Source organism: Lactuca saligna, chromosome 9 (assembly GCF_052625555.1).
Source record: "Lactuca saligna cultivar CGN05327 chromosome 9, ASM5262555v1, whole genome shotgun sequence".
NCBI classification, from domain to species: domain Eukaryota; kingdom Viridiplantae; phylum Streptophyta; class Magnoliopsida; order Asterales; family Asteraceae; genus Lactuca; species Lactuca saligna.
In genome coordinates this window covers 188,283,009-188,309,456 of record NC_136425.1, presented here as the reverse complement: position 1 = coordinate 188,309,456, position 26,448 = coordinate 188,283,009, and the positions used below count along the sequence as shown (strand labels likewise).

At 35.8% G+C, this 26,448-nt stretch overlaps 3 protein-coding genes and 2 long non-coding RNA genes across 8 annotated transcripts; 2 read left to right on the top strand and 3 right to left on the bottom strand.

Annotated features, from left to right (window-relative positions):
• Positions 1-102: 102 nt before the first annotated feature.
• Positions 103-2,857, bottom strand: LOC145013957 (uncharacterized). 4 transcript variants are annotated; one of them, XR_013665348.1, is made up of 6 exons: positions 2,142-2,857; positions 1,792-2,057; positions 1,634-1,665; positions 1,340-1,528; positions 1,037-1,128; positions 103-433 (listed from the first exon to the last, which is right to left on the bottom strand). It is a non-coding gene; the product is annotated as an uncharacterized LOC145013957 (long non-coding RNA). The 4 variants fall into 4 exon arrangements; XR_013665346.1 differs by having other exon boundaries at positions 1,037-1,528; XR_013665347.1 differs by having other exon boundaries at positions 103-1,128.
• A 1,398-nt stretch (positions 2,858-4,255) lies between these two features.
• On the bottom strand, positions 4,256-6,405 carry TRM11 (tRNA modification 11 protein). Its single transcript, XM_078975884.1, has 6 exons — positions 6,033-6,405; positions 5,739-5,950; positions 5,360-5,677; positions 5,217-5,291; positions 5,035-5,109; positions 4,256-4,924 (listed from the first exon to the last, which is right to left on the bottom strand). The coding sequence occupies exons 1-6, from the start codon at positions 6,241-6,243 to the stop codon at positions 4,370-4,372; spliced, it is 1,446 nt and encodes a 481-aa protein (XP_078832010.1). The 5' UTR covers positions 6,244-6,405; the 3' UTR covers positions 4,256-4,369.
• Positions 6,406-7,533: 1,128 nt separating this feature from the next.
• On the bottom strand, positions 7,534-8,214 carry LOC145017038 (uncharacterized). Its single transcript, XM_078975145.1, has one exon. It carries the CDS (start codon positions 8,212-8,214, stop codon positions 7,534-7,536), a length of 681 nt encoding a protein of 226 aa, XP_078831271.1.
• A 6,946-nt stretch (positions 8,215-15,160) lies between these two features.
• On the top strand, positions 15,161-17,255 carry LOC145015248 (uncharacterized). Its single transcript, XR_013665806.1, has 3 exons — positions 15,161-15,600; positions 15,925-15,989; positions 16,942-17,255. It is a non-coding gene; the product is annotated as an uncharacterized LOC145015248 (long non-coding RNA).
• A 3,625-nt stretch (positions 17,256-20,880) lies between these two features.
• ATRZ-1A (RNA-binding (RRM/RBD/RNP motifs) family protein with retrovirus zinc finger-like domain-containing protein) lies at positions 20,881-22,543 on the top strand. The gene is made up of 4 exons (XM_078973251.1): positions 20,881-21,008; positions 21,514-21,632; positions 21,711-22,268; positions 22,356-22,543. The coding sequence occupies exons 2-3, from the start codon at positions 21,522-21,524 to the stop codon at positions 22,254-22,256; spliced, it is 657 nt and encodes a 218-aa protein (XP_078829377.1). The 5' UTR covers positions 20,881-21,008; positions 21,514-21,521; the 3' UTR covers positions 22,257-22,268; positions 22,356-22,543.
• Positions 22,544-26,448: the final 3,905 nt, after the last annotated feature.

Sequence of the window (26,448 nt, the reverse complement as noted above, 5' to 3'; positions counted from 1 at the left end):
TGCTTTTGTGTAAAAGTAAAGTATACTGCCTAAGTTGTTAGCCACAATAAAGTACGTTGCCATTGTAGGGGATTTGCGATTTACAAACGTCTAAATGGTAGAATAAGAAAATTTTAAAATACAATCCAATAATTGGATAGAATTTTCACAGGACAATGTGTTAATAAGAAAAGATATCAAAATGTTGTAGTATGCTATAAAAAAAGAATGTACATTGCTCCGATTCAACTTTCCAAAATGAAATTAAATCATATCATCATCTAAGTCTAAGACCGACATCCCATGCAACTATCAGTTTCTTAAACGCTTGTGTAGATCTTGTTAGTTCAATCAAGAGCACATGAGCAACCGTAAACATATCAGAAAACCACAAGGCAGCCATTATCACAAGGGTAAAAAAGTCAACACAAGAGCATGTGCGATCCATCCAAACCTGAAACACCATGATAAACCAAAAAATATACTCACATGCCAATATCAGATATTCAATACTTTGCCATTCATTGAGCTACATGCATCTGTTGCTCACTAAATTCTGCTCAAAAAACAATAAAACCTAAATTGCCTAAATTACCCTTCCACTATCAAAGATGCTTCTTATTCTTGTTTAATTCTCATAATACCCAACCTAAAAGCCCCAAATGATTGAAGTAGTATGTTTGTAAGCCTATAATAACAGGAACATGCAAACACATCAAAATTAATGGTTTTGTAACATATATTGCTATATGCTCCTTATTTTGGAGAATCATAATAATGTTTATCCTTCTTCCATGTGCAAATGACTATATTACCCTTTATTTAACTTTTTGATATTGTTTTTATTATTTATCATGTAGTTCTATTATTATTGAAATCAGGTAATTAAATAACAAATATTAAAAAAGGGGCAATATCGTTATTTTAATTAGAAGACAAAAAAAAGAAGATACAGAAACTTAAAATTAGGACCAAGATTCCTTGTTTATGGATTTAAACTAAAATCACCACTATCATTCTAGATATGCATATTAAGGACCAAGTAAACTCTTCACACCTTATTAAGTTTAGGCCCGATACAACCAATTTCATTTTTAAAATTATTGAGTATTCAGTAGTCAATTCTGCAAGTTTCTCCTCCGTGTTTTTCTGCAATAGAAAAACGAAATTTTATATTATATGCATTAATATTTCTATAAAGAAATGACATATAAGTGTAAGCCTCCAAGATTCCTTTTTAAGTTGTGCAGACTGAATTCCAAACCTATCTTACTTAAATATCCTTGTAGTATTTGCATATATTTTTCCTTAAAGATTTTTTTTAATTTTGTATTTATTAAAAACAGAAAGAAAGTAATACCTAAATATTGAAATCTTAATTTATCACTGCAAGCATCACATGCCAAAGAAAACTATATTTAAAAGTTTACGGTTAGCATAATCAATATTTATCTCGTTGGTTTTTAATTTCCCAATAAACCATAATTACATGGACTCCACGAAGTGCAAGAACTCATGTAGTTTCAGTCTCGAGGCCAGTTGAGGGGTCCTGAAATAGCAGCATGGAAGAATCATAAAGAAAACAGAGTTTAGTTAGTACTTTCATCGAACACTTGGAAGATAAAATTAAAACAGAGTTTAGTTCGTACTTTACCTTCAGTGTAGTTGCTGACTTTTACTTGCATTCTGCGAATTCACAGTAACAATATGATCATAAATACCAAATTATAACCCAATAAAGTAGTACAACTTTACGGAATGCTAAATTTGCCTAATATTGTTATCATTGAAGTAGATCAGAAGATAAACTACCTAATGAATTTAAAATCATTCAAGATGGGAGCAGGAGAATGATAGCAGCACATACAGACGACTTGTAAAGCCCTTTTTCATTATGATCAAGATTCAGGTAAAAAAATTGCTTGTAGGCGATGTAGAGTTGAGTCGATGAATTGAGAAGTTGGAGAAGAAGACTTCATGATCGGGTTGTCGTTTAGGTGTCAAATGGTATTTATTTTAGAATTCATCTTATACACCAAACTCTAGTAGTCTCATAGGGTGTAATTGATCGGCGATACCTTGATAAGAACCAAGAATAAAATCAATTCCAGGTGTTAGGAAATCGTTTTGATACTTGAGGTATTAGGAAATTGATTTGATACCTGAAAAAGAGAAGGAGAATGCGGTTTCTTCCATGTCGGTGAGCTGAATTGCTACAACCGTCGCTGGTGCGCTTGGCCGGCTTCGCTTCACCTTCATTCGCGTACTTCTCGGCTTTCCAGATGGATGATGGTTTAACACGTAGAGATCGACCAAAAAGTAGGGTCTTCGTTACCGCAACGCTGGTACGATTATAGAGTGCTGGAGAACTTGAATTTAGGGCAAAAAAGAATCTGGAAAACACCCAAATATTCAGATTTTCAAATATCTAACCGTTCTTCTCCAAGTATCGGCGGGGGAAACAATGAGGGTTTCTGCTCTAACTACGGTAGTGGAGCGGCTTCAACCAAACAACCTTACCGCGCCTCACCGTAGGCAACCTACCAGGCGATCGGTGAAGGTGGAGAGGCAGGAAGATGAATCGGAAGAAGTGACGGTAGGATTCTAAGGCAAACGACATGTATGCAGAAAGGAAGAGAGAAGAACCCTGAAGGGTAAATTCGGGCCTAGACGACATGACCAGCTGTAATCGAGGATTTGGAGAAGATGGAGATGAAGCGGAGGGTACAATCGGCAGTGAGATGGTTTTAAGTCTGAGTCATTGGGTTAAGAGGCGGTGCAGGAAACGTGGAACATAAGGAGCTGAGTAGTTGCGGATGATAGGTGGGAACATATGTGTGAAAGAACACGTGTCCACAAACATATATACAATGTGACAAAAAATGACCCACTGCAAAGAGCAACCCAAATGAGATAGAATTAAACCCACATCAATAAATAAGGGACCAAGTGTACCAAATGTCTATGAACTTTACTGTAGCTAAGGCCACATAATTTTAATATATAGTATAATTACACGATGGTCCCTATTGTTTTGGGTAATTTGCATGATTGATATTTAACTTATTTTTTTAATTCGAAAGGTCCATACTATTTGTTTTTGTTACGCATTTGGTCTCTACTGTTTGCTTTTGTTATGCGTTTAGTCACTGTCTTACCTAAAAATACTATTATTTAAATAGAGAAAATGGTGGGGTTGGTAAGGTAAAGTGAGAGGAGTGAGGTTGGCGATGTATTTATTTAAATAAGTTAAAAAATCAATGACAAAATTGTCTTTTTAGTTAGAAGGGACCTTTCAATTTAAAAAAAAAAAGAAGTCAGAGACCAAAAATACAAATTATCCTAAACCATAAGGACCATTCATGTAATTTACTCTAATTTTTTTGAAAGAAATGATTTCTTTCTTTCTCAAAGTGGATGTACTTGCGCAACGAGAGTGCTATTGCATCCTTTTGATTAATTATTAGACCTTCCGATATACTAACAACGAAGAAGCTCGTGGTCTACATGACTACAAGCGTTGTCTGTGCACATCACCTTGGTCTATTGTGGTCGAGCGTTTTCATGGTGGGAGGACGCAAGACAACGACTAATGAGAAAACCTCTCTCTCTCTCTCTCTCTCTCTCTCTCTCTCTCTCTCTCTCTCTCTCTCTCTCTCTCTCTCTCTCTCTCTCTCTCTCTCTCTCTCTCTGTGTGTGTGTGTGTGCGCGCGCGCGCGCGTGCTGTCGTGATGAGTATACCACAGTTGGTTCATGGTTCGTGGTGACTAATGGAGGTAGAGGTGGTTTGCTGTCTGTGAAAAGTATTCCAGATGGTCTTATATTATCCATAATATCCACCAGTAACCACTAAAAGGATGCATTACAAATCATCATCATATTCGACCACAAAAATGTTAGTGTACTTACCATTATATCCCTTTTATTTTTTGATTATTAAAATAAAAATATATATTTTTTAATTAATAAAATCGTAGAGAGAGGTAGAGAGAACTGGAAAGAGAAAGATGATTTGGTATTGTGGTTCGTTCTCCTCACCACAAATAACCATGAAAACGTTCCACCATTAGGAACCACTAACATCTAGGATAGTATTCACATTCGTGGTTAGTGACCATGTAAATCACGAAACCTCTCCTCTCGTGATGACCATTCAAGATGGTCTTATTAAAATTGTACATACAAAAAAAATTGTCAAACTTCGTTGCTTTCATGAACCATTTTGATTCACATGGGACAAACCACAAAAATAGCCAAAATTTCATGGCTCAACGACTCATACCAAAAAACACTTTCGTAAAATAATAATATCCAAAACTTATGCATAGCTACAAATAACATAACAACCTAACAAATAACATAAGTTACAAACCAACATCACCTCATAATCCTACACATATTTCCCCCTATATTTCTTCTTAGGATCCTTCCCACTTTTACTATCCACCTCATCAAATCCCACAAAATCCGGATCAAAAACCGCAGAGTGAAGATTCCCTTCCTCCATCCACTTCACATGATTCTCCCTAAACTCCAAATGCTTCACCCTCGCAGCCTCTTCAATCTCATCCGTATACGCTCCAATCTTCACCATTGTCAATAATACCCTGCTATACCGATAACTCAAAATCTGTTCACAGCTTGCAACCAACTTAAAACAAGGGTGTTTTGGGAAATCAACATCCAAGGTATCGTTGTTGTCTCTTAGAACTGGATAGAAGAACACAAGCCTGCCACCTGTCACGAGCATTTTCGCCGCTAGGTCAAGGAGGTCGTGGACACATTCCGCTAAGCTGTAGGCGGCGGTTGATGGGATGTGGCCGGATCTTAAGTTGTCCGGTACTGTGTAGGGGTCCACCGTCCCTTTTAGAAGCTTCCTGCCACCGGATTTTCTGCCCCCCGCCCGGACCCCGTATGGTGGATCGCAGATGATCGCATCAAAGATCTAATTGAACGAATGATTAATGACATTTTTAGAATATCATTTTCGCAAAAACCAAAAAAAAAAAAAAGAGCTGATGGCAATTCTGTAATAAATAACATTGTTATTGTTACCTCTTTTAACCCAGGTCGCCAAGGAGGAAGGTTATTATCTGCTCTCAACAGCGAAACTGGCATTTGCAATCCATACTGTTAACACAAATATCATCACCAAATTCAAATTTGTTAAAACTAAATATTTTTTTTTTAAATTGGTAATAAGGAAAGATTATATAAGTTGAGAAATTTAAATTTACCTGTTTGAAGTTACTCCAGACATTGCAATCTGGGCCACGCCCATCACGCACGACCCGAATATCAATATCTGCTCCCTGAATATTCTAAATTAGAAAAAGAAAAAACATTTTTGATGCAAAAGTTTCGATCAAAATTCACACACCATTGTCATGGCTCCGAAATGAGCTGCAGCGACAAGAATGCTTCCAGTACCAACAAAGGGATCATAAACAAGCTTCCCAGGCATGGCTTGTGCTTGATTAGCCATCAAAAAAGCTACTTCAGCATCCATGGCAGTGGGGCCAAGATAAGTACGGCTTTTCAACTGATATGTAGGCAAAAGCTTCCTATCAGCAGCACCAACTTCTCGCCCAAAAAAGATTCTTTTGTCAACAATTGGTGGAAGCCCATTGTTGGATTCGTAATCATCGGTTTCAATTAGCCAAAATTTATGCTCTGGGTTACGTAAATCAACTCGACCCTGGAAATTTGATCATTTCAGTTTCTGATATGAAAGAAGAAAGGTATTAAAAATTGATTACCTTAAAGGGGATGTAGGACATTCCCTGAATGCGAGATGTTTGATCCTTGAAGGTTATGGCTTTTCCGAAGCTATCTACTATGATCCTAAAACTGCTATCTGGAGTTAGGTATGGTAGCTTTCGATCTTCTGGATAACTGTTTATCGCTTCTTTGAGTTCTTCGTATGAACTTCCCTCTCCCCAAATCTCATAAACTCCTTTCACAAGAATACCTGCATATATTTTCCAAATTGAAATCAGAGCTTCGGTAAAGACAAATGAATGATGATTTGTAGAAAAGTGAAGAGGACAAACTTCGATTGGCGATGTTGCGGGCGATTTCCTCAGAAGGAAGATTAACGAAGTGGAAAGGAGAATCGGGATGGTGATGGTGAGGTAGCTTCCATTCAAGCGAATGTGAACTGCTTGGATCATCGTCGAATGCACCAAAGAGATCAGCTAGAGATTCGAATTCGGGTTTCCTGTAGTCTAATAATCTGTGGTAAAAGACACAGAGATACCACATTCTTTTGCTGCTTTTTTTCTTGATTTTCTCTCCTGTGCGACTGTTTGTAAAAAAAAATGAAGATGATAAAGAGAGTCGTGAAAAGGTAGCAGAAACCCTAAAATGGAAGAGTTGGAGGCGGAGAAGGGAGGGAACGCTGTCCTCACGAATCAAAGGGTTTATGTGCGCAGTCCGTTAAACCCCAAAAAAGGGTTACAATTTATTTATAAAACTGTTAAATTTAATTTAAAATTTAAAATATAATATATACATAAAAATTTTGTTTCACAATTTTTGTGAAATTAATAAAACGCAACTTAGATCATCCGTTATACCCACCACATACCACATATGTGGTGGGTGCCACATCAGCACCACATTCCATTACCACTAACACATACCACATATGTGGTGGGTGCCACATCAGCACCACATTCCATTACCACTAACATGGGATACTTATCACTAATACACCACTCCACATCATTATTTTTATTTTTATTTTAATTCAAAAATACAATAAAATTACTTTTTTTTTTAATTCAAAAATACAATAAAATTACTTTTTTTTAATTCAAAAATTAAAATAAAATTACATTTTTTATAAGTAAAAAGCATTCATTTTTTTAAAACTATTTTTTCATTAATTATAAAAATAAAATAACAACTTTAAACTACATTACTTAGTTAATCTAGAAAACAAACATTACATTAATAAGAAAACGAACAAACATACATATAAAAATCCTAATCGTCGTCCATGCTATGTTGGTACAAATGTTTCGCGACATCTTCTCGAAGATTGAAACACGTTTCACTGTTATGAATTTCAACAACTAGCTCCAAAAAAGCATTCATTCCGGGTACGAACTCATCAATTGGAACGACAACGTCGTTCGGATCATACGTGCAAATCGCTCGACCTTCATCTTCAATAATCATATTATGCATTATAATACATGCTAGGACCATTCGTTTAATTCTTTCTTTATCCCAGAGTCGTGTAGCATATTTCACTACATGCCATGTTTGCTTAAGGACTCCAAATGCCCTTTCGATATCCTTTCTCGCTAATTCCTGTTTTTTTGTAAAAAATTTTGCTTTTTCACTTCGAGGAACTGAGTATGCCTTCATCAATGTAGAATAATCCGGGTATATCCCATCACCAAGGTAGTAACCATATTTGTACGCGTGCCCGTTTACCGTGAACGTCATATCAGGTGCTTTGCCGGTCCAAATATCGTTGAAAAGTGGAGACTGACCAAGAACATTAAGGTCGTTGTTAGACCCCGCTACTCCAAAAAAGGCATGCTATATCAACAAATCTTGAGATGCAACAGCATTTAGGATGATAGTTGGTTCACCTATATCTCCTCGAGTGAACTGACCACGCCATGCAGTTGGACATTTTTCCCAAGCCACATGCGTACAATCTAGACTGCCAAGCATACCAGGAAATCCATGTCTCTCTCCATGAGCTGAATATAATCTCTCAATATCATGTTGAGTAGGTTTACGCAAATATTCTTCGTGAAAAACCTCATAAACACATGCAGAAAACCAATCTACACATTCAACCGCGGTCCTCTCGGATACTTTCAAGTATTCGTTAGATGCATCAAATGTTATACCGTATCCCAAATACCTAAGAGCAGCCGCACATTTTTGTATACTACTTAAACTCATTCTTCCTCTAGCGTCGGGTTTTTGTTTGAAAAAATCATAACAAGATTCTAAAGCATTACTAATACGTAAAAATATAGCCTTATTCAGACGAAAACGACGTTCGAACGAGTCGTCATTATAAAGACAATTATCGGCAAAGTAATCACGTACCAATAAGTCGTGTGCGGCTTGGCGATCACAATTGACGACCGCCCTTGTACGCGCTGCATTCGAACTTTCTTCGGCGTGAACGTGTTGCACAACATTGAAGAATGTCTCGACGAATTCTACGTCGTCATCCGAGTCAAAACTTTTTAAAAATTCCATATTTATTGAGGGATCCATGGGTGTAATAGAATGTGTATGTATGTGTATGTGTTTTGGTATTAGAAGTGTATTTATAATTGAGTTTGAAATAAAAAAAAAAAAAAAAGAAACGGCCAAAAACCAAACACCCAATCGAAACCATCGTTTGAATCCGTTGTCCCGAACACGACTCACAACGAGAACGGACCACCACGAACCACCGGGACGGTGTGCACGTCCGTGGTTCGTGGACACGTAAACCACGAAACGGCTCGTGGTGACTATACCAGTCGGTCTTAGGGTGATCATCAAAACAAGATACTCGTCCTATGAATCAGAACCGGTCCTTCCAATTTTGGAATTGGAATTGATGTCTATGGTATTGCCGGATTGTTTTCGATCTTAAGAATAGATTGAAGTTGGTCTCATTTTGATTCTCAAAATTTTGTATCGTGCTAATAGTTGGGACCGATCGTTATAGGTCTCGATTTTGATTCTCAAATTTTTGCATCAAAAAATAATGTTATAATATATTTAAAATATTGTTGGCCAAAAGGAATTATGAATTTTGTTTATGGTTTAACGTTAAAACAAACCAAACTACCGAATTTAATTATTTGATAATTTTATTAATTGTACATTATATTTTTATTTATATTTTAATATTAAATAAAAAAATTGAAGACATATTTTGATATGGAATTTTCTAATATGTGTCCTAAGGACACGTATAAGAACTATTAATTATGTGAAATATTACTATAGTTAAATGTAAAATGCATTATCTATGAAGAATATTTTCTATAATTAATAAATTTCACATTTAATTATATGTCAATTCCAGAATCTCAAAATTTCTCTTCTTTAATGATTCTTCTCGTCATTTCTGTATGTTTATTTTGGAACTTCATATTTGATGTTTGGAAAATTAAATTTATGGATTTTATTTTTGACCTTAAATTTTGGCTTTCTTGGTTTTCAAACAAAACTGAATCGAATTGTAACTTAGTTTTCAGTTTGGTCCATACAACCTTGAATTTCATTGGAATATAAAAAAAATCAAATCGAATAAACCTAAGAAACAATAAACAGAATTGATTCACACCCAATCTAATACAAATCTAGTGGTGTGCATTAATCACATATATAAGACAAGTTTAATCCCAAACACAATAAAATACGGAGGTCAAGGCGTCGTACCGATTGACACCGCCTGAGATGAAGGAGCTGTCATCTCAGTTGCAGGAGTTGCTAGGTAAACAGTTCATCCGTTCGAGCAATTCCCCATGGGGAGCTCCAATTTTATTTGTCGGGAAAAAGGATGGTTCACACTAAATGTGCATCGATTATAGGGAGTTGAACAAGTTAACGGTGAAGAACGCGGATTGATGATCTTTTTTATCAGTTCCAAGGAGCATCTTGGTTCTCCAAGATAGATATGATGTATGGGTACCATCATGTCAGGGTGAGGGAGGAGGACGTGGAGAAGACCGTGTCCTGGACTCGTTATGGGCATTACGAGTTCGTGGTGATGACATTTATGCTCGCCAATGCGCCTGCAGTATTTATGCATTTGATGAATCAGGTATGCAGGTCGATCCTCAATCGCTCAGTTATTGTGTTTATTGATGATATTATGGTATACTCCAAGACCAAAGAGTAGCATGAGGAGCATCTTCGCGAGCTCCTGGGGGTTTTGAGGTTATAACGACTTTATGCTAAGTTCTCGGAATGTGAGTTTTGGTTGCGAGAGGTTTAATTCCTTGGACACCTCGTTAACCAAGATAGGATAGTGGTTGATCTGACCAAAATTGAGGCGGTGATGCAGTTGGACGTTCCAATATCTCATTTGGATATCAGGAGTTTTTTTTGGGTTTGGCAGGGTACTACCAGAGATTTATTCATGATTTCTCCAATATTACAACGCCCCTCACTCGTTTGACAAGGAAGGGGGTGGAATTCTGATGGGGCCCTGAGCAGCAGTCAACATTCGAGACACTTCGGCAGAGACATTACGAGGCCCCAGTATTGACCCTCCCGGAGGGAATTGAGGATTTTGTGGTTTTTGTGATGCATCCATCACCGACTTGGGAGTAGTCCTCATACAGAGGAGACGAGTGATAGTTTATGCTTCGCGGTAGCTGAAGCCGCATGAAACGAGATATCCCACGCATAATCTAGAGTTGGGAGCGGTGGTTTTCGCTCTCAAGATTTGGAGGCATTACCTTTAATGGGGTCTGTTGTACTATCTACACGAATCACAAGAGTTTGATGCATATTATGGATTAGTTGAATCTGAACATGAGGCAACGAAGGTGACTGGACGTAATTAAGGATTATAACTACGAGATACTTTACCATTCAAGTAAAGCGAACATGGTGGCGGATGCCTTGAGTCGTAAGTTGGTTGGACCTTCTGATGAGGCGACATGTATGAGGATATCAATGGATTCTCCACTGGTGGGTTTGATTAGGGAGGCTCATGCTGAGGGTGTTCGAGAGGAGAATTGGAAGTTTGAAATGATTAGGGGTGAGATCACCAAAATTTGTGTTGGAAAGTCGTGGTTTGTTGACCCGTTGCGGTCAGGTGTACGTTCCTGTGTCTGGTGGGGTAAGACAAATTGTGTTGGAGAAGCCTCACAAGTCTCACTTTTCTATCCATATGGGGGCCACCAAGATGTATCAGGATTTGAGATTGAGTTATTGGTGGTCGTGCATGAAGAGAGAGATTGTTTGGTATGTCGAGACGTACTTGACCTACAGGATGGTCAAGGTTGAGCATCAAAGGCCGGATGACAAGCTACAACTCTGGAGTTTCCCATGCGGAAATAGGAGCAAATTTCTATGATTTTTCTCACCAAATTGCTGAAGACGACAAAGAGTTTTGATGCTATTTGGGTCATCATTCGTGGATTGAGTGACTAAGAGTGCACATTTTTCTGGCAATTCGGGAGAGCTCATCGCCTGAGAAGTTAGCCGATGTGTATATTCCTGAGATCGTTGCTCGCTGTGGGGTTTTGGTCTCTATTGTTTCAGACCATGATGTTTGGTTCACCTCCCATTTATGACAAAAGTTCCATAAGGAACTGGGTACGAGGTTGCATTTCAACACAACTTATCATCCGTAAACCGACGACCAGAGCGAGCGGACAATTCAGACTCTCGAGGATATGTTGTAAGCCTACGTCATTGATTTTGGTAGGAGATGGGACTCCTACCTACCTCTTGTAGAGTTCTTCTACAATAACAATTTCCACTCTAGTATTAGTACTCCGCCTTTTGAGTTGTTGTATGGCAAAGGTGTCGTACCCCAGTTTGTTGGGGCGAGGTTGGTCACATGGTTATAGGTCGGGCCGAGGTGGTTATGCAGACTACAAAGATGATTTAGCAGATCAGACAGCGATTGTAGACTGCTCAGAGTCGGCGGAAGAGTTATGCTGACCGACACCGATATGAGTTGGAGTTTCAGGTCGCTGACATGGTGTTGCTGAAGGTCTCACTTTGGAAGGGTGTTATTCGCTTAAGGATGAGGGGGAAGTTGGGCCCTCGATATATTGGACCATTCCATATTATTTTCAGGATTGGTAAGGTTGTGTATAGATTGGATCTTCCGGAGGAGCTCAGTCATATTCATAGCACTTTCCATGTTTCGCAGTTACGAAAATACGTATTGGGCGAGGATGCAGTGGTATCATTGGATGACATTCAGGTTGATGAGCACCTGAACTATGTTGAGAGGTCGATGGCTAATCTGGAAAGGAATGTAAAGGTCATGTGTAGCAAGGAGGTGCATTTGGTAAATATACAATGACAACATCAGAGGGGATCCGACTGGACCTGGGAGACAGAAGCTGAGATGCAGGTGCATTATCCGGATTTATTCACCTTAGCAGGCTTTGAGGACGAAGCCTAGTTCTAGTGAGGGAGAGTTATAACATCCTGATTCCCAGGTATGGAATTTTTAATTAAATATACATTTTTTTTCTTGGAACTCGTTGAGTTTATGGCCTCAACTCGACATGTTGAAAGTCTTTAGGCCACAAATCTTTTTGGACAAACTCGACGAGTTGGAGAGGAAAACTCGACGAGTTGGTGGTTGATTAAGAGACCCTAATTTTTATGGTGTTGCACCCTATTTAAAGGCCTTATACCATTTGGTTGGCCTCCTTACCCGTGTCCATTATCTATAAACCATAGTCTCGTGCTTTCTCTTCCATATGTGTGTGTGTGTGAGAGCTTGAAGAGTGTTTTCTTAATGTTCTTTTGAAGAAGCTTGAAGCTTGAAGTGGTTTGTGTGGAAGGGAGGCTATAGATCCAAAATCTTCTCTCTTGTTGCAGTCCTTTAGAGGTATAAAGTCGACACCATGCTTATCTATAGCTTAGATCTCATTCCTTGAAAGTTTATTGTCATATTGGCTCATTTTTAGGTTTGTTCTTGGTTTGAGCATGTCATGAAGTTATAACTTCAGATCTGGACGTTTTGTGGCCTCCTTAGGCTTAAAGTTTCAAGCTTTATATATATATCTAGGATTCCTTTATGTTATAAGCCCCTTAATAAGCCTTATTTGAGTGTTTTAGACTCTTTGTGTTATACATGGACGTAAAGTTAGCAACTTTATGTGGTTTGTTAGCCCTTGGGTTCCAGATCTACATTCTAAAGCGTTAGACTTAATGAAAAAGGATTGAATGTGTTAAGAGGGGAAAACTCGATGAGTTTTCTAGTCAACTCGACGAGTTGGATGGGGTTTTCCCGACTCTCGAATTACTGAAGGAACTCGATAAGTTGGTAGGTGCACCCGATGAGTAGGGTCAACATGGACTGTTGACCTTGATTGTTAGCTTTGACTTTGATCATGGTTGACTTTTGAGGGATTTTTGGGTATTTTGAGGTTTTGATGGGTTGATCATGATGGTTGTAGGCTTTAAGTCGGGAGCTGAGATTTAGAGTTAGATCTTATCACTTCAGCTGTTTGTGAGGTGAGTCTTCCTCACTATACTTTTGATACGAACCCATCCCATACTAGGCCTGTATCATGCCATAAGTCCAAGTGTAGAACTCACTCCTAAAAGCCAGTTTGTAGGAGGAGGGGATACTTAGACTTATAAGCCACCAACTTATAGTACTTTCGGCCGATGTGGGATCATAACAATACCCCACGCTTTAAAGAGCCAACATCCTCGTTGGTCACGGTTGGCACCCCCTTTTGGTCCAAGCCACCACTCCGAGTCATTGTTGGTCACAGCTACGTTGGTCACGGTTGGCACCCATCTTTTTAGGTCCAAGCCACCACTACGTAGGTCACCACTCCAAGTGTTGGCACCCCGAAAGATGAAGACGACTTTGATACCAATTGATACGAACCCATCCCGTACTAGGCTCGTATCATGCCATAAGTCCAAGTGTAAAACTCACTCCTAAAGCCAGCTTGTAGGAGGAGGGGACACTTAGACTTATAAGCCACCAACTTATAGTACTTTCGGCCGATGTGGGATCATAACAACTTTCGGGTCGAAGGCACCAAGTTCGGCTCATCGGTTTGATAACATGATATTGCTGATACGATGAGTATGATATAGTTATGCATGCTAGTCTTGTTATGCTAGTCTGGTAGATCTGTAGGACTACCAATAAATCAATGGCGTATCTAGTATGTCTAAAGCTAGGTCATAGGACCTAAATTAAATTTTCAATTTCATTTACAATATATGTTGAAGAAAAATTAGGAACTACCTTAGAAAAAATGAAGGATCTACCTTGAATTTGTTTTTTAAAAAAAATGTCTTAAAAATCATTTTAAAAGAAGAAAAAAAAAAGTTATTAGGGTCAATTTGTTATTTTAAATTGTTGGATTGATAACAAAAAATTAACCACTCTTAATCGGCACTTTCAAAATATCAATAAATAAATAAATTATTGTAATAAAAAGAAGCCCACATGCTAAAGACTCTCATTCTCTGTTCACCGCTTTATCAATAGACTAATAATCAACTAGTTTTTTATTAAAAACGTACTACTTTTTTTGTTTATATTTCAATCGTTTTGTTAAAATTTTTAATTGGTGGTGTCTAATCGATTTTAACAGGTTGAGTTGATTGGTCCAATTTTTTAAGGTACGCAACCCGACCCGACCCAACCCCACACAAGTGTTGTTGAATTTTTTTCATTGACTTCACTTAATTTGAGGACCACATGATTTTTTGGTCTATATTCGCCACTGCAATAAATTGCCTCTTTATCTGCTCATGATATTATTTGTTATATGTCGACATATTGTGTGGGTTGGGTTGAGGTTGTATTGCTTTGTGTTGTCGCCAACAAACCCTAGAGTATGCCATATATGAGTTGAGGGTCAGGGTGGGCATGCCAGACTCATACTTAGGACTCATGAGCATTCCAGATACGAGCTGAGGGTCAGGCCGAGCATGTCAGACTCGTACCGAGGGCTTAGAGGTGGTCAGGAAGCAAGCCATACATAAGCTGTGGGCCTGTGAGGCAAGGCATACTTATGTTGTGGTCTTAGGGGTGATCCAGTTTGTAAAAGCTGTGGACCCATTGCATGTTGTCATTATATTGTGTTATTTGTTATGTATTGGTATTTTGGGGGAAACTCACTAAGCTTTGAGCTTAGAGTTGTTGGATATTGTTTCAGGTACTTTTGAGGATCGCAGAAAGACGAAAGCGTGATCGTGCACCTCCTCATGTTTTTATTTCATGATTTTGGGATTTTTCTGATATGAATCTTATTTTGGAAACAGTTTGTAAACAATGATCAATTTGAATGTTTTTAAAAGTTTAATTTTTTCATAAATTTATGGATGTTACAATATATATATATATATATATATATATATATATATATATATATATATATATATATATATATATATATATATATATATATATATATATATATATATATATAAACACCCTTTTTATGTGGTATCGCTAAAAACAAATTCCCACGGTTCGAACACCGCCACGTAACCCATCCCCTAATCGACGCAATTTAGCGATGCCTTTTATCGTTACGTCGACTCGTCGACTCAATCCTTCTCATGCCTGCTTCTCCTTCAACGCATTATTCACAAGAAACCTTGGTTTCACAACCATGTTGCTTCAAAGTGGATTCACTTCGCTTCATGTTGGACTCTCCTCTTTTCGCTGGCTCTTCTGGATGATCCGGATTTATAAAGTTCTTACCTTCTCTTTGCCATCGAATTTCAATGCCAGAAAAACCTAACTTCAAATCGTGTTTATTATTTGATCGATTGGGAATAAGTTTCCAAATTATGCGTCTTTGTTTAAGACCGTGGGTTCCCCACCGATGAAAATAGTTATTCCATAATGAAATTTTTTGCAGTCTCATCGTCTGACGTTTCACTTCCAAAACAGAAATTGTATGAAAGGTCGGTATTCTTTCTCAATTTTGACTTGGTTTTCTTTTTCCGCCTTCACTTTTCTCATGTACGCATTCCAAATATGGCTTTATGATTCTGTTAATTTTGGTGGTTTCTGATAAAAAAATGGGGATTTTATGTCTGAAAGTAAGGTGTTGATTAGGTTTTTTTTTTAACTTAATTGAAGAATATCTATGAGTCGGTTCCTCCATTGCATTTGAATATATATATATATATATATATATATATATATATATATATATATATATATATATATATATATATATATATATATATATATATATATATATATATATTGTTTATAACTTTTAGGTTAGTGAAATTAGCAAGGGGGAAAGGTAAAGCATGTACATGACAAAAGAAAAAGACTTATCAAGGTAATCCTGCGAGGTTGTTTCCAATGTGCAAAAGCAATATATTAATTACATCTAGACATAACTGGTTTTTATCCTACTTCTGTCTCTCCAAATAGGTTACTTATCTTAAAAATCCTTGAAAATTGTAAAGTTTCTTTAGCAAATTTGAAGATGAAATATAGTCTCATTAACTTTCATAGTCAAAAAATTTATGTTCATTTACTTATTACTATGAACCCAATGTTTTTGTTCATTGCATTCATGAAAACCCAGGTTTTCGTTTTTAGATTGTTATGGCCTCTTGCATATAATATAAAGGCATATTATAAGGTATACTCCAAAATAAAGACGCCCTTGACTTTTTAGTCACATACTTTGTTGCCAAATTCATAAATATGGCATGGTTATTAAGTTTTTTTGAAAAAGATGTTCATAGTTCCCCCCTGAGTAAAGTGATTAAACTAATGATCTAAACTTTCTAGCAAACTTTAAATGTCCGTACTCCATAGGAATTACAAAATAATAATTACTACATTTGACCCCAAAAGTCAAAATTTGCTGTAACTGATACTTGTTCAATTTAATAAAATATAAACTCTATTAATCTATCGTTATAAATTAAAAATAATCTGTTTTTTTTTGCACTAATATTATCACCATTATCTATGTATTCTGGTGTATATGTACATATTGAAGTGTCATTTTAATTGGGACGGTATATAGGGGTATATGAGTATTGCGTAGATTCCTCCTTTTAGGTTATGCTACTTGTGTTTGATGTGGCTAATATATAATTGGTTTAAATTGTCAAAGCATGTGCAAGATTTTAAGCACAAATTAATGTAATCAATGAAAAAAGATATAAGATAGTGAATGTAATAGGGATATTATCCTCGGTACTCATGCAATAGTTTATTCTTCTTACATGTTCTATTATAGCCTTCTAATAGATTTTTTTTCCTTGGATCTTTAGTTTATAACTACGAGGCAAGATATAAGACATGTAAGGAACTCAAAATCATGGGTATTAAGATGAGCATTTGGTTCCCGTGATCGAAAACACTGCCCATGAGAGAGTTGATATTGCTCTTCAAAGTTATATAACAGATAGTAAATATTCATCTCCAATGTTGAAATAGTACATGTATTACAAAATAAGTCGATAAACGTAAGTTTTCAATCTTATACAAATTGTATATTCACAAGCAGAAATTTATTGAAGGCATAACAATAATCGGTGGATTGATTGGAGTCCAGTGTTTTTATGCAGAAACTCAGTTTGTAGAAGTGCTCATGTTTTCTATCGATCCTTGGTCCCCTTTGATCATTTCCCTCGATTTTGTCACCTTTCTTATCCTCTCCATTTTCGCATTATTCTTTTAAAAGTAACCAAGATTTTGAAATCGATCATTTGAAAATCTAAATACTAGATCAATAAAAGCTTCCAAGTATTATTTGGGTACCTGCGTTAGCAGTGTAACTTCATTTTCTTAACCATAATAGCAATATATTTTCATTTCTTTACCAATAATAGCAAAATAGTTTTTTTTTTTTTTTTTTTTTTTTTTTTTTTTTACAATAATAACAAATTAGCAACATACTAAAAATTGTTCACCCATAATATCAAGGTACATACATTTCTTCAAAGCCATGGATAATAATGAAAGAAATACTTATGTTACCCTACGTGGGCCGCGCTAAGCACGGGCCTCAAAACATTCCTAGAAAAAACTTTTTCTCTCGTGCCTTCTAGATCAATTTTACCCTCTTCTTTGGAGGCCACGTAACCTACTCTTGAACGATGCAGTGAATCGATTCATATTACTTTTAACGACGCAAGGAGTTGATTCATACATATTTTGTTTCGGTTGTGTCGTATCACTTTACGTTTCAAATTTATTCAATCAGACGCTCTTCCCTTCCTCCTACTCTCGCTGTTCTCCATTAAACACAACTCCCACTTAGAGAAAATCTCTGATCAAATACTCCACAGAAAAACCTATCTGGCGAACTTTGGTTACTGCACAAGAAAATTTCCACGAAAGGCTCCGTAGAAAAATCCATTAAAGCCTCTGCAGACCCCCCCCCCCCCCCCCCTAAATGGCCTCCACATGTGTCTATTCATCTTCTTTGTCGGTGATTCATGATATTCTTGACTCCTTAACAAAGGATATATTTCATTTACTTTTCACTTGTATATTTCATTTAACTGTATGTTCACTGTCAAATGACTCGAACTGGAACATCATCGACATAAATCACATACTTCATTATTACCTCAAGAATCCTTCTAATTTTTAAATAATAATCAAGTTTGTGACAGTGTAGACGAAGACAAACCTTGCTATAGAAAACCATCAAATAAAACACCAATAATGATTGATGTTTTAGAAATGTTATTTTTCACTTTTGACTATTGTTGCACTTTTTCCCTTATATATACCTCTTCCATCCACATCCTATTTGACCCTCCGTTATTCTTCAAGTGTTAAACAGTTAATCATCAATAATTTGGATGGTCTTAAAATATGAAATTGTATAATCATCGATTCATATTCCTCTGTCTATATATCCAACTCTTCTAAGTATTTACCAGATTGTGAAAGCTAAACGTGTATGTTTCAAGTTGCTTTTCATCATTATCGACACGCCAAAGGAATTATTTGTTGGTTACAGACCATGGCAAGTTTCTATACTCAACATCAATATGTATGACGAAATTTTTAATCTATTTTTGCTACAATATAGTTAGATTTTGAAATTAGGTACATCAATTATGTATGTTGGCTTGTAGTTGCAGGGAAGTCATCAAGGGCATGGTTGCACGGGAGCCTGACACCATTTTAATAAGATAATATTTTCATCTGAGTCTTCAATGTTGGTCACAAAATAATCACAAGTCGGCTTATCAGGTCATCTTTTTAGCTTCATACCTCCAATTATTATTTTTGTTATAAAAACATTCCAAGTTTTCTATTTTTTTTTGTAGTTCTACAGTAACTGTTGACCTCTTCCAAAAAACATCCTTATCACATTGGTCTTTTTCTATTGTACTTAATGAAGTTAAGAGTTAAGTTAAGGAAATGGGGCTTCTCCTATTAATTCATGACCTTTTCAAAATTTGTCCTTATTTATTTTTTAATCCTTTTTTTATCAGAGTAAAGTGGGGCATATGGAGGGGTTGACCCGATGTCCTATTTTGAATTTGTGTTTGATATGGTGAGAATTGATGATGATTTTTCAAATTCAAGCTTCATGATCTCACTTCTACCATTTCTTTAGTTGATTCTTAATTTAGTTTAACTTTTTACTAGAACATTAAACATATAGATTTTGATGTCATATATAAAATTTACATTGAGGTAGAAAGCAAACACAAGAGAGATCGGGACTTAGTCACTGTCGACAAGAAAGGTATATAAATTTGGTCCATTCATGATCCGATTGTTGTGGTGTTATTGCTGAATTGCTATGAATCATGAGTGTATGAAAAAGCTGTAGCTTTCGAATTTAAGGATAATGATACATAATTCATTTTGAAACCTGAAGTCAAAATTTGTTTTAAATTATACTTGTTCATTGATATATGAAACATAAACTCTATTGATGAGTTCTTGCATTTATATTCATAATCGGTTCTGAATTCTCCATTGTAGACTGAGCCTACAAAGTCGGTGCCTGAGAAATACTATTGACTATCGAGAACCATAAGACTCATGGCCTTTACCTATCCAACTACTTGGAAAAATTAGCGACACCATATATGTAGTCTACTATCAAACAAGCCTCTATACAAGCAACTCATGTCTTTAGTTTTTAATTGTTTGTAAATGTAAGTTTTTGGAAGTACCGTGACTTAGATAGAAATTTATTGAATTACAAAGATGTAATAGAAATAAATGAAAATGCATTACTAAAATACAATGTATTTGCACTTTCTCGGTATTAGTAAATTTTAAGATAATTCAAAAATTCCCAAATCACCCTTCATGGATCGTGCTTAGCACGGGCCTCAAACTTTTCTAGTATATATATACACTAATAAAAGAATAGCTTTTTTACCATGTGTCATCATATTAGACATTTTAATTAATGTGTTGCTATTTGTCAATGTATTAGTTTTCAATTTTAAATTTATTAGACATCCTCATTAATGTGATTTTATTGTAAATTTTAAATTTTAAATTATTGTTTTCATTAATTCACAAATAAAAAATATCTAATATATATTAAAAATTAATTTTATTTATTTTATTTGAATCAATGATTATAATTTCACATAACTAATAAAAATATCTTTTAAATTAATAATTTATTTAAAATAACTTATTAATAATTTTGAGTTTTTACTATAAAAGTTTGATTAATTTTATAACCGTAGTTCCCATTGGTTATAAATTAGTGTGTATATATATATATATATATATATATATATATATATATATATATATATATATATATATATATATATATATACTTCCTTGCAAGACATTGATCGATAAATTGTAATGAAGGCGATAATGTTTTCTTAGGAGAAGGTTTCAACAATACGTTAGGGATCAATTATGAAATATGTAGTCATAATTACTTTTTTTTATTGGAACTGATAAAACCTTTAACTAAAAGATGAACACTTGAAATGACTAAAATACCTCTAATCCAAGAGACACATAAGACTCATTAATAGTGGTGTGGATATGGTAAAGGAGCTAAGAACGACTTTTGATGAAATTGGATGCAATAGGAACTAATGGTGTCAAAATTAAAAAACTAGTGTAAAACTCAAATTTCTACCAACCAAAGGGACCAAAATAAGTTTAGGAGAAGTTTATTTTTCAAAATTGAAATGGAGAAGCCCATTTATTCATTCGGGCCCAATTGACCTGGGACGGGTTTAACCCGTTTGTAACTCCGTACAGATGTATAGATAGGGCAGGCGTAGCCGCGTAGGTCTTAAGCTTTTATATCATTCTTTCGTCAAATCAACGCTAACTACTAGAAAGTTTTCCAATCTCTTCACTCGATCGTATCGTTCTACTGGTAAGAAAGATTACTGATTTATATCTTTTGTGCCGCTTTTAATTCCTTTATACTTAGATCTTGATGTTCTTTAGTTTTTGTTGTTTGATCTATGAGCTGCGATTGATGTTCTTCTTTTGCGTTTTTTTGTATATAATTCATGAGTATAATCTATTTCATGATTAGAAACATGATCTTGATAGTTCTTTACTTTCCTTTCAGAACGGTGGATAATTATTTTGTCAATCGTAATCGTATTTCTAAATTTTAATTTTATGTTTGCGATATTTACTCTTCGGCATCGTATTGTTCAATTTCACACCAATCATAATGATTCTATATGTTCAATCATCTCCCTGATTTGTTTATTTCGAAGATAATATAAATTTAGCAAATCAGGAATTAAGATCTAGCTGTTTGGTTTTGAATTTGAGGATTGCCGATTGGGGAAAGTTTATATATTCACAGTAGACTATCAAAACATTCTTCTTTTTGACGCTAATGCTCTGTTTACTCGTGTACGCAGCTGTAAACATGTCTGATGATGTGGAATACCGCTGTTTTATTGGTGGGTTATCATGGTCAACATCTGATAGAGCTCTAAAAGATGCATTTTCAAAGTTTGGGCATCTTCTTGATGCAAAGGTAACATATGGTTTACAAGTTTTTTTAATTCATTCACCAATTTATCTCTTTACATTTTTCTTTTTTCATGTTATTTAGGTGGTTGTAGACAAGGAATCCGGACGTTCACGAGGATTTGGTTTTGTGACTTTTGATGAAAAGCAAGCAATGGAAGATGCAATTGAAGCAATGAATGGAATGGATTTGGATGGAAGGAACATCACAGTAGACAAAGCTCAACCTCAAGGTGGTTCAGGCAGGGATTATGGTGGTGGTGGTGACCGTGATCGTGGGCGTGACCGCGGCCGTGACCGCGATGGAGGCGGCCGTCGTGGCGGCGGAGGTGGTGGCGGTGGTGGTGGTGGAGATTGCTTCAAGTGTGGTAAACCTGGACATTTTGCTAGGGAATGTCCAAGTGAAGGCGATAGAGGTGGCGGTAGGTATGGCGGCAGGGATGACCGTTATGGCGGTGGACGTGGCGGAGGTGGCGGCGGTGGTGGTGGTCGTTATGGTCCTGACAGGAATGGAGATCGTAATAACGGACGCAGTAGGAATGGCGGCGGAGGTGGCGGTGGCGGCAGTGATCGGTATGGCCGTGACCGTTCTGGACCATATGAACGCCGATCAAGTGGCGGTTTCCGATGATGGGAGATTCTGGTATGATATAAATACATATATAGATATAGATATATTGAAGTTGATGTAAGGAATTGTGTGATGTGATGGATTTGTTTGAATTTGCAGATGAAGATGGTGGATCTAAAAAAGATGAAAATGGTGGTGGTTTTTGTTTCTGAAAGATGTCTCGTTTTAATTCGTACAATGTAGTAATGAATCAAAATCAAACTTTTGAAAGTTTTCACAACTTGGGACTCGACTACTTCTATGTTGGATTGGTTCGGTGTGTTCTAAAATGCTGCTCTCTTTCTCTACTTTCTTGCATAAGTGATTAATGATGAATGATGAATGATGATCTCTATACACAAACAAATTACTTTTGGGTTCTTTTGGTGACAAAATGGAGGTAAAATTTTGTGACTTGATCAACTGAAAAAAAAATATACTCTTGGTGTGTATTTTATTAATGTGTTTGACCTTTTGGCAGGCTGTGTTCAGTGTTGTGGCTAAATATATGTGGGTACATGATATGTTGATAGTTTGGTTGTGATTAAACATGATAAAATTGGGAATGGTTTTTGAGCACAAGCAGCTTATCTGCAAATCAAATAATTGATCATCAAAAAGGGGGAGATTGAGATTGTTGATGGCATCTGGCTTTGGCTTTGTTTTGGGAAGATGGTTCTTGTTGTCCTTATTTTGCCTTGCCTTGCCTTGCTGAGTGTGTGCTAATTCCTTCCTTGTGTGCTCATTGTTCTTGTTTTTCCTCGTGACACTTCTGCCCTTGAATATCGTTTTTTGGTGGATGCTGATGCTTTTTTCGAGTCGTGTATCGTGGAAGAACATATCTATCGTTCTAGAAAAGTTATTTTTTCAGCAACCCCTGAGCTGAGCTGGCCCACGTCTCTCTGTCCCATTCTCACTCACAGAAACATCATGTGAGATGTAAAGCAGGTACATACAGTGCCCAATAAGGAGCCCAATTCACATTGAATTAAAGCTCTGATATAATTCAAATTGCGGCTACCGAGACTCGAACCCTTGACCTTTTTCTGCAAGTATGCCGTTTGAAACTTGTTACTTGAGTGCCTAATCTGCTACTACTTGGTATCCGATCTTTTCTTTTGTTTGCGCCCTGCTGCCTTTATTGATTTTTTTTTTCTTATGTGAATTGATCTTACAGCTTGATGAGTTGTGTCCTCAAGGACATGATGTATTTTACTATTTATAATTCTGTTTTTGCATGATTTAGGTTGAAGCTTACATGGTCATTTATTGCTATTTTTCATGAGATGGTAGTAACTAAATAATGTATACAATTTATTTTACAGCATCCTTCTACTTCGTTGAATTTTCCCTTGCACTGATGGAGTTTAAGTAGTCTGTTTTTTTGTTTGTTATGGTTTATAAATATGGTGGCACATTAAAAACATGGATAAACATGGATGCGGTGGGAAATGTGAATATACCCTTAAGGGTATAATGTATACAATTATGATGAGTTTGGGTTATATATATATATATATATATATATATATATATATATATATATATATATATATATATATATATATATATATATATATATATATATATATATATATATATATATATATATATATATATATATATATATATATATATATATATATATATATGGCAACCAACTATCTATATATCCCTCTTTCAAAAAGAAAAAAAACTATCTACATACTGTCTACATATCAGTAAAGCTTTGTATATTGTTTAAATTATCACCCTAAGTCTGTACTTATCTTTTATTTTTCATCCTTTCTCTGCCACATTACTACCCTCTTTCATCTTTCAAGCCATGTTATATCTACCTTTCATCTTTCAAGAGCATTGCTCACATGTTTGTAGCACAATATACAAGTAGAGAGAGAGAGAGAGAGAGAGAGAGAGAGAGAGAGCAGTGTCCGGTTTGCTGCGGGTCGGAGTAGTGGAGTGGAGGAGCTGCGACATGGTGTGCCAACATGTCAACATGTGCATGCTTCCTACCTTATATCCCTTCGCCCCTTTGTAGGAGATATAAGACATAGTCTTATATGTCACCGAAGTGATGTGGATTGAAATTAAAACTTAACAATTGTTTGAGTTTCTGTAAATAATTCTCTTTAAACCCAAATAAATTGTTTTTTTTTCTTCTGACTTTCTTGACATGTTTTAAACATTTAAGAGATTTGACTTTAGGGATTGTGCTACAAATACGATTGTTTTTTTTTCCAATGTGTTGTAAACACCTAAATGCCTATCCACACTGGAGACTTCATATGATTAAACTTATTGTTCTTCGACTTCCCTGCATGCCTTTCGTCTTCCACAAACTGTCCTAAATCTCTAAACAAAAGCATATTCTAGAAGAAAATCATATTCTAGAAGGGTAAACTGGTAAAGTATCCAAACCTTTTAATAGAACGAAGTGTGCTTAGAAGCTAACTCTCAAATCCATGAAAGCAATATTACAAGATATAGAGGTCACATTGTAGGAGGAGAAAAAGAAAATCAAATGTGCTATTATGTAATTGAATTACTTACATAAGATAAGTGATCGAAGCTTTGACTAAATTGAAGTTGTGGCAACCAAATATCATTAATCATGGCAGACAAAATTAAAATTTGTTGACACTACAAGAAACGAGATCTATAGGGACGACAAATGTTGTCTCTATAGGTTATAAAAAGTCGTCTCTATAGGTCGTTGTGATGACAAGTCGTCCCTATTGTCTTTGTTACTATAGCCCTGCCATAATAGATAGCTTGGGTTGTCACTATAGATATCGTCGCCATAGGTACCTTTTAGAGACCACATATCATTGTTGGTTTGTGACTATCATCCCATTGCTGGACCTATAGAGACAACAAGTCGCCCCCATAACTAGACCTATAACAACAAAATGTCATCTCTATAAATATTGTATAGAATTTACATTCAACTTCTATTTTTTGTTTACTTTTCTAGTTTTCTCAAATACAAAAGCTCAAAAATACTAAATTTAACTACAAAAACATTAATTTATACAATATCAAAACATTTGAATATCTTATACAATTGTTTACTAAAACATACTACATAATTTGAAATTGTTTAAAAGTTTCATACAATATCAAGAAAACTGATTGTGTAGCCATGTTTACTTGTTTGCAACATTGTTATATAAGAACCTAAAGAAAAACCACAATGTTTTGAACAAATTTGTATGATATAATTAATAACTTGGTAATCTGGTCTGAAATCATGTCCCCATTGGCTTACACAATGTGCCTCATCAATCACAATTCTATCTAGCAATTCTCGTGCATACAAGTTTTCTAACTGCTCAATAAAGCATCACTTCTGCACTCACATATCAAGTCACTAAAAAGTTAGCAACATGTTAAAAGAAGTAAAAGAATAAAAATAAGCACTCACTTTGCTACTTTTTCTGGGGTGACATATAACACATTGTAACTGCAATGCCCTGAGCAAAGATCTCTGAGAATGTCTTGTTGTTTGGTCCATTCCATATTTGAACTTAAATAAGCAGAAGATATATTTGCCTATTATTGTATCCAAACACAAGATTCGATGTTCACTATAATAGATAAATGTGAAAATGCTCATAGGTTAAGAAATAGCAACATGTACATACCTGCAATAAATGCATTATTTGACACCTCAAAAAATAAGAGCACATAGCTACAAGAAAAGGGGGTGTCACACCCCCGAACCTGGACGACGAAAACGTCCGGGGGCGGATGACTTCATGTATAATATCATAACAATTGAATATGCATGAAACATAGCAACCAAACATCATGCACCGGAAATACACACTTACATAGTTTACATATTGTACTTGTTCACCAGTTACACAAAAGTAAGAAAGTAAAATTTCTTGAAGTCGCACCACTTGATCTCATAGCCAAGTTTATTACTTGTTACTAGATCTCTGAGAATACAAGTCGTTTTGAAAAGCGTCAACTAAAAAATTGGTGAGTTCATAAGCATTTTTTGTATAAAATGGTTTTGTACTTGTTTAGAGTAGTTCTCATAGTGCTTTCAGAAATCCGATATTTTTATAAAAATAATTTGTAAGTCTCGTTCTAAAACTGTGAATATTTGCATGTCTGTATAAAATGGTTTTGTACTTGTTTAGAGTAGTTCTCATAGTGCTTGTAAAAGTGAAGCGAATCTTCCCGTAAAATCCGATATTTTCTA

Coding starts and splice junctions, on each gene's coding strand:
- TRM11 (XM_078975884.1), bottom strand. CDS start 6,243: ATGTGGTATCTCTGTGTCTTTTACCACAGATTATTAGACTACAGGAAA. Junction 5,678..5,738: donor TGTCCTACATCCCCTTTAAG/GTAATCAATTTT, acceptor TCAAATTTCCAG/GGTCGAGTTGATTTACGTAA. Junction 4,925..5,034: donor GGCGACCTGGGTTAAAAGAG/GTAACAATAACA, acceptor TCGTTCAATTAG/ATCTTTGATGCGATCATCTG.
- LOC145017038 (XM_078975145.1), bottom strand. CDS start 8,214: ATGGAATTTTTAAAAAGTTTTGACTCGGATGACGACGTAGAATTCGTC.
- ATRZ-1A (XM_078973251.1), top strand. CDS start 21,522: ATGTCTGATGATGTGGAATACCGCTGTTTTATTGGTGGGTTATCATGG. Junction 21,633..21,710: donor GGCATCTTCTTGATGCAAAG/GTAACATATGGT, acceptor CATGTTATTTAG/GTGGTTGTAGACAAGGAATC.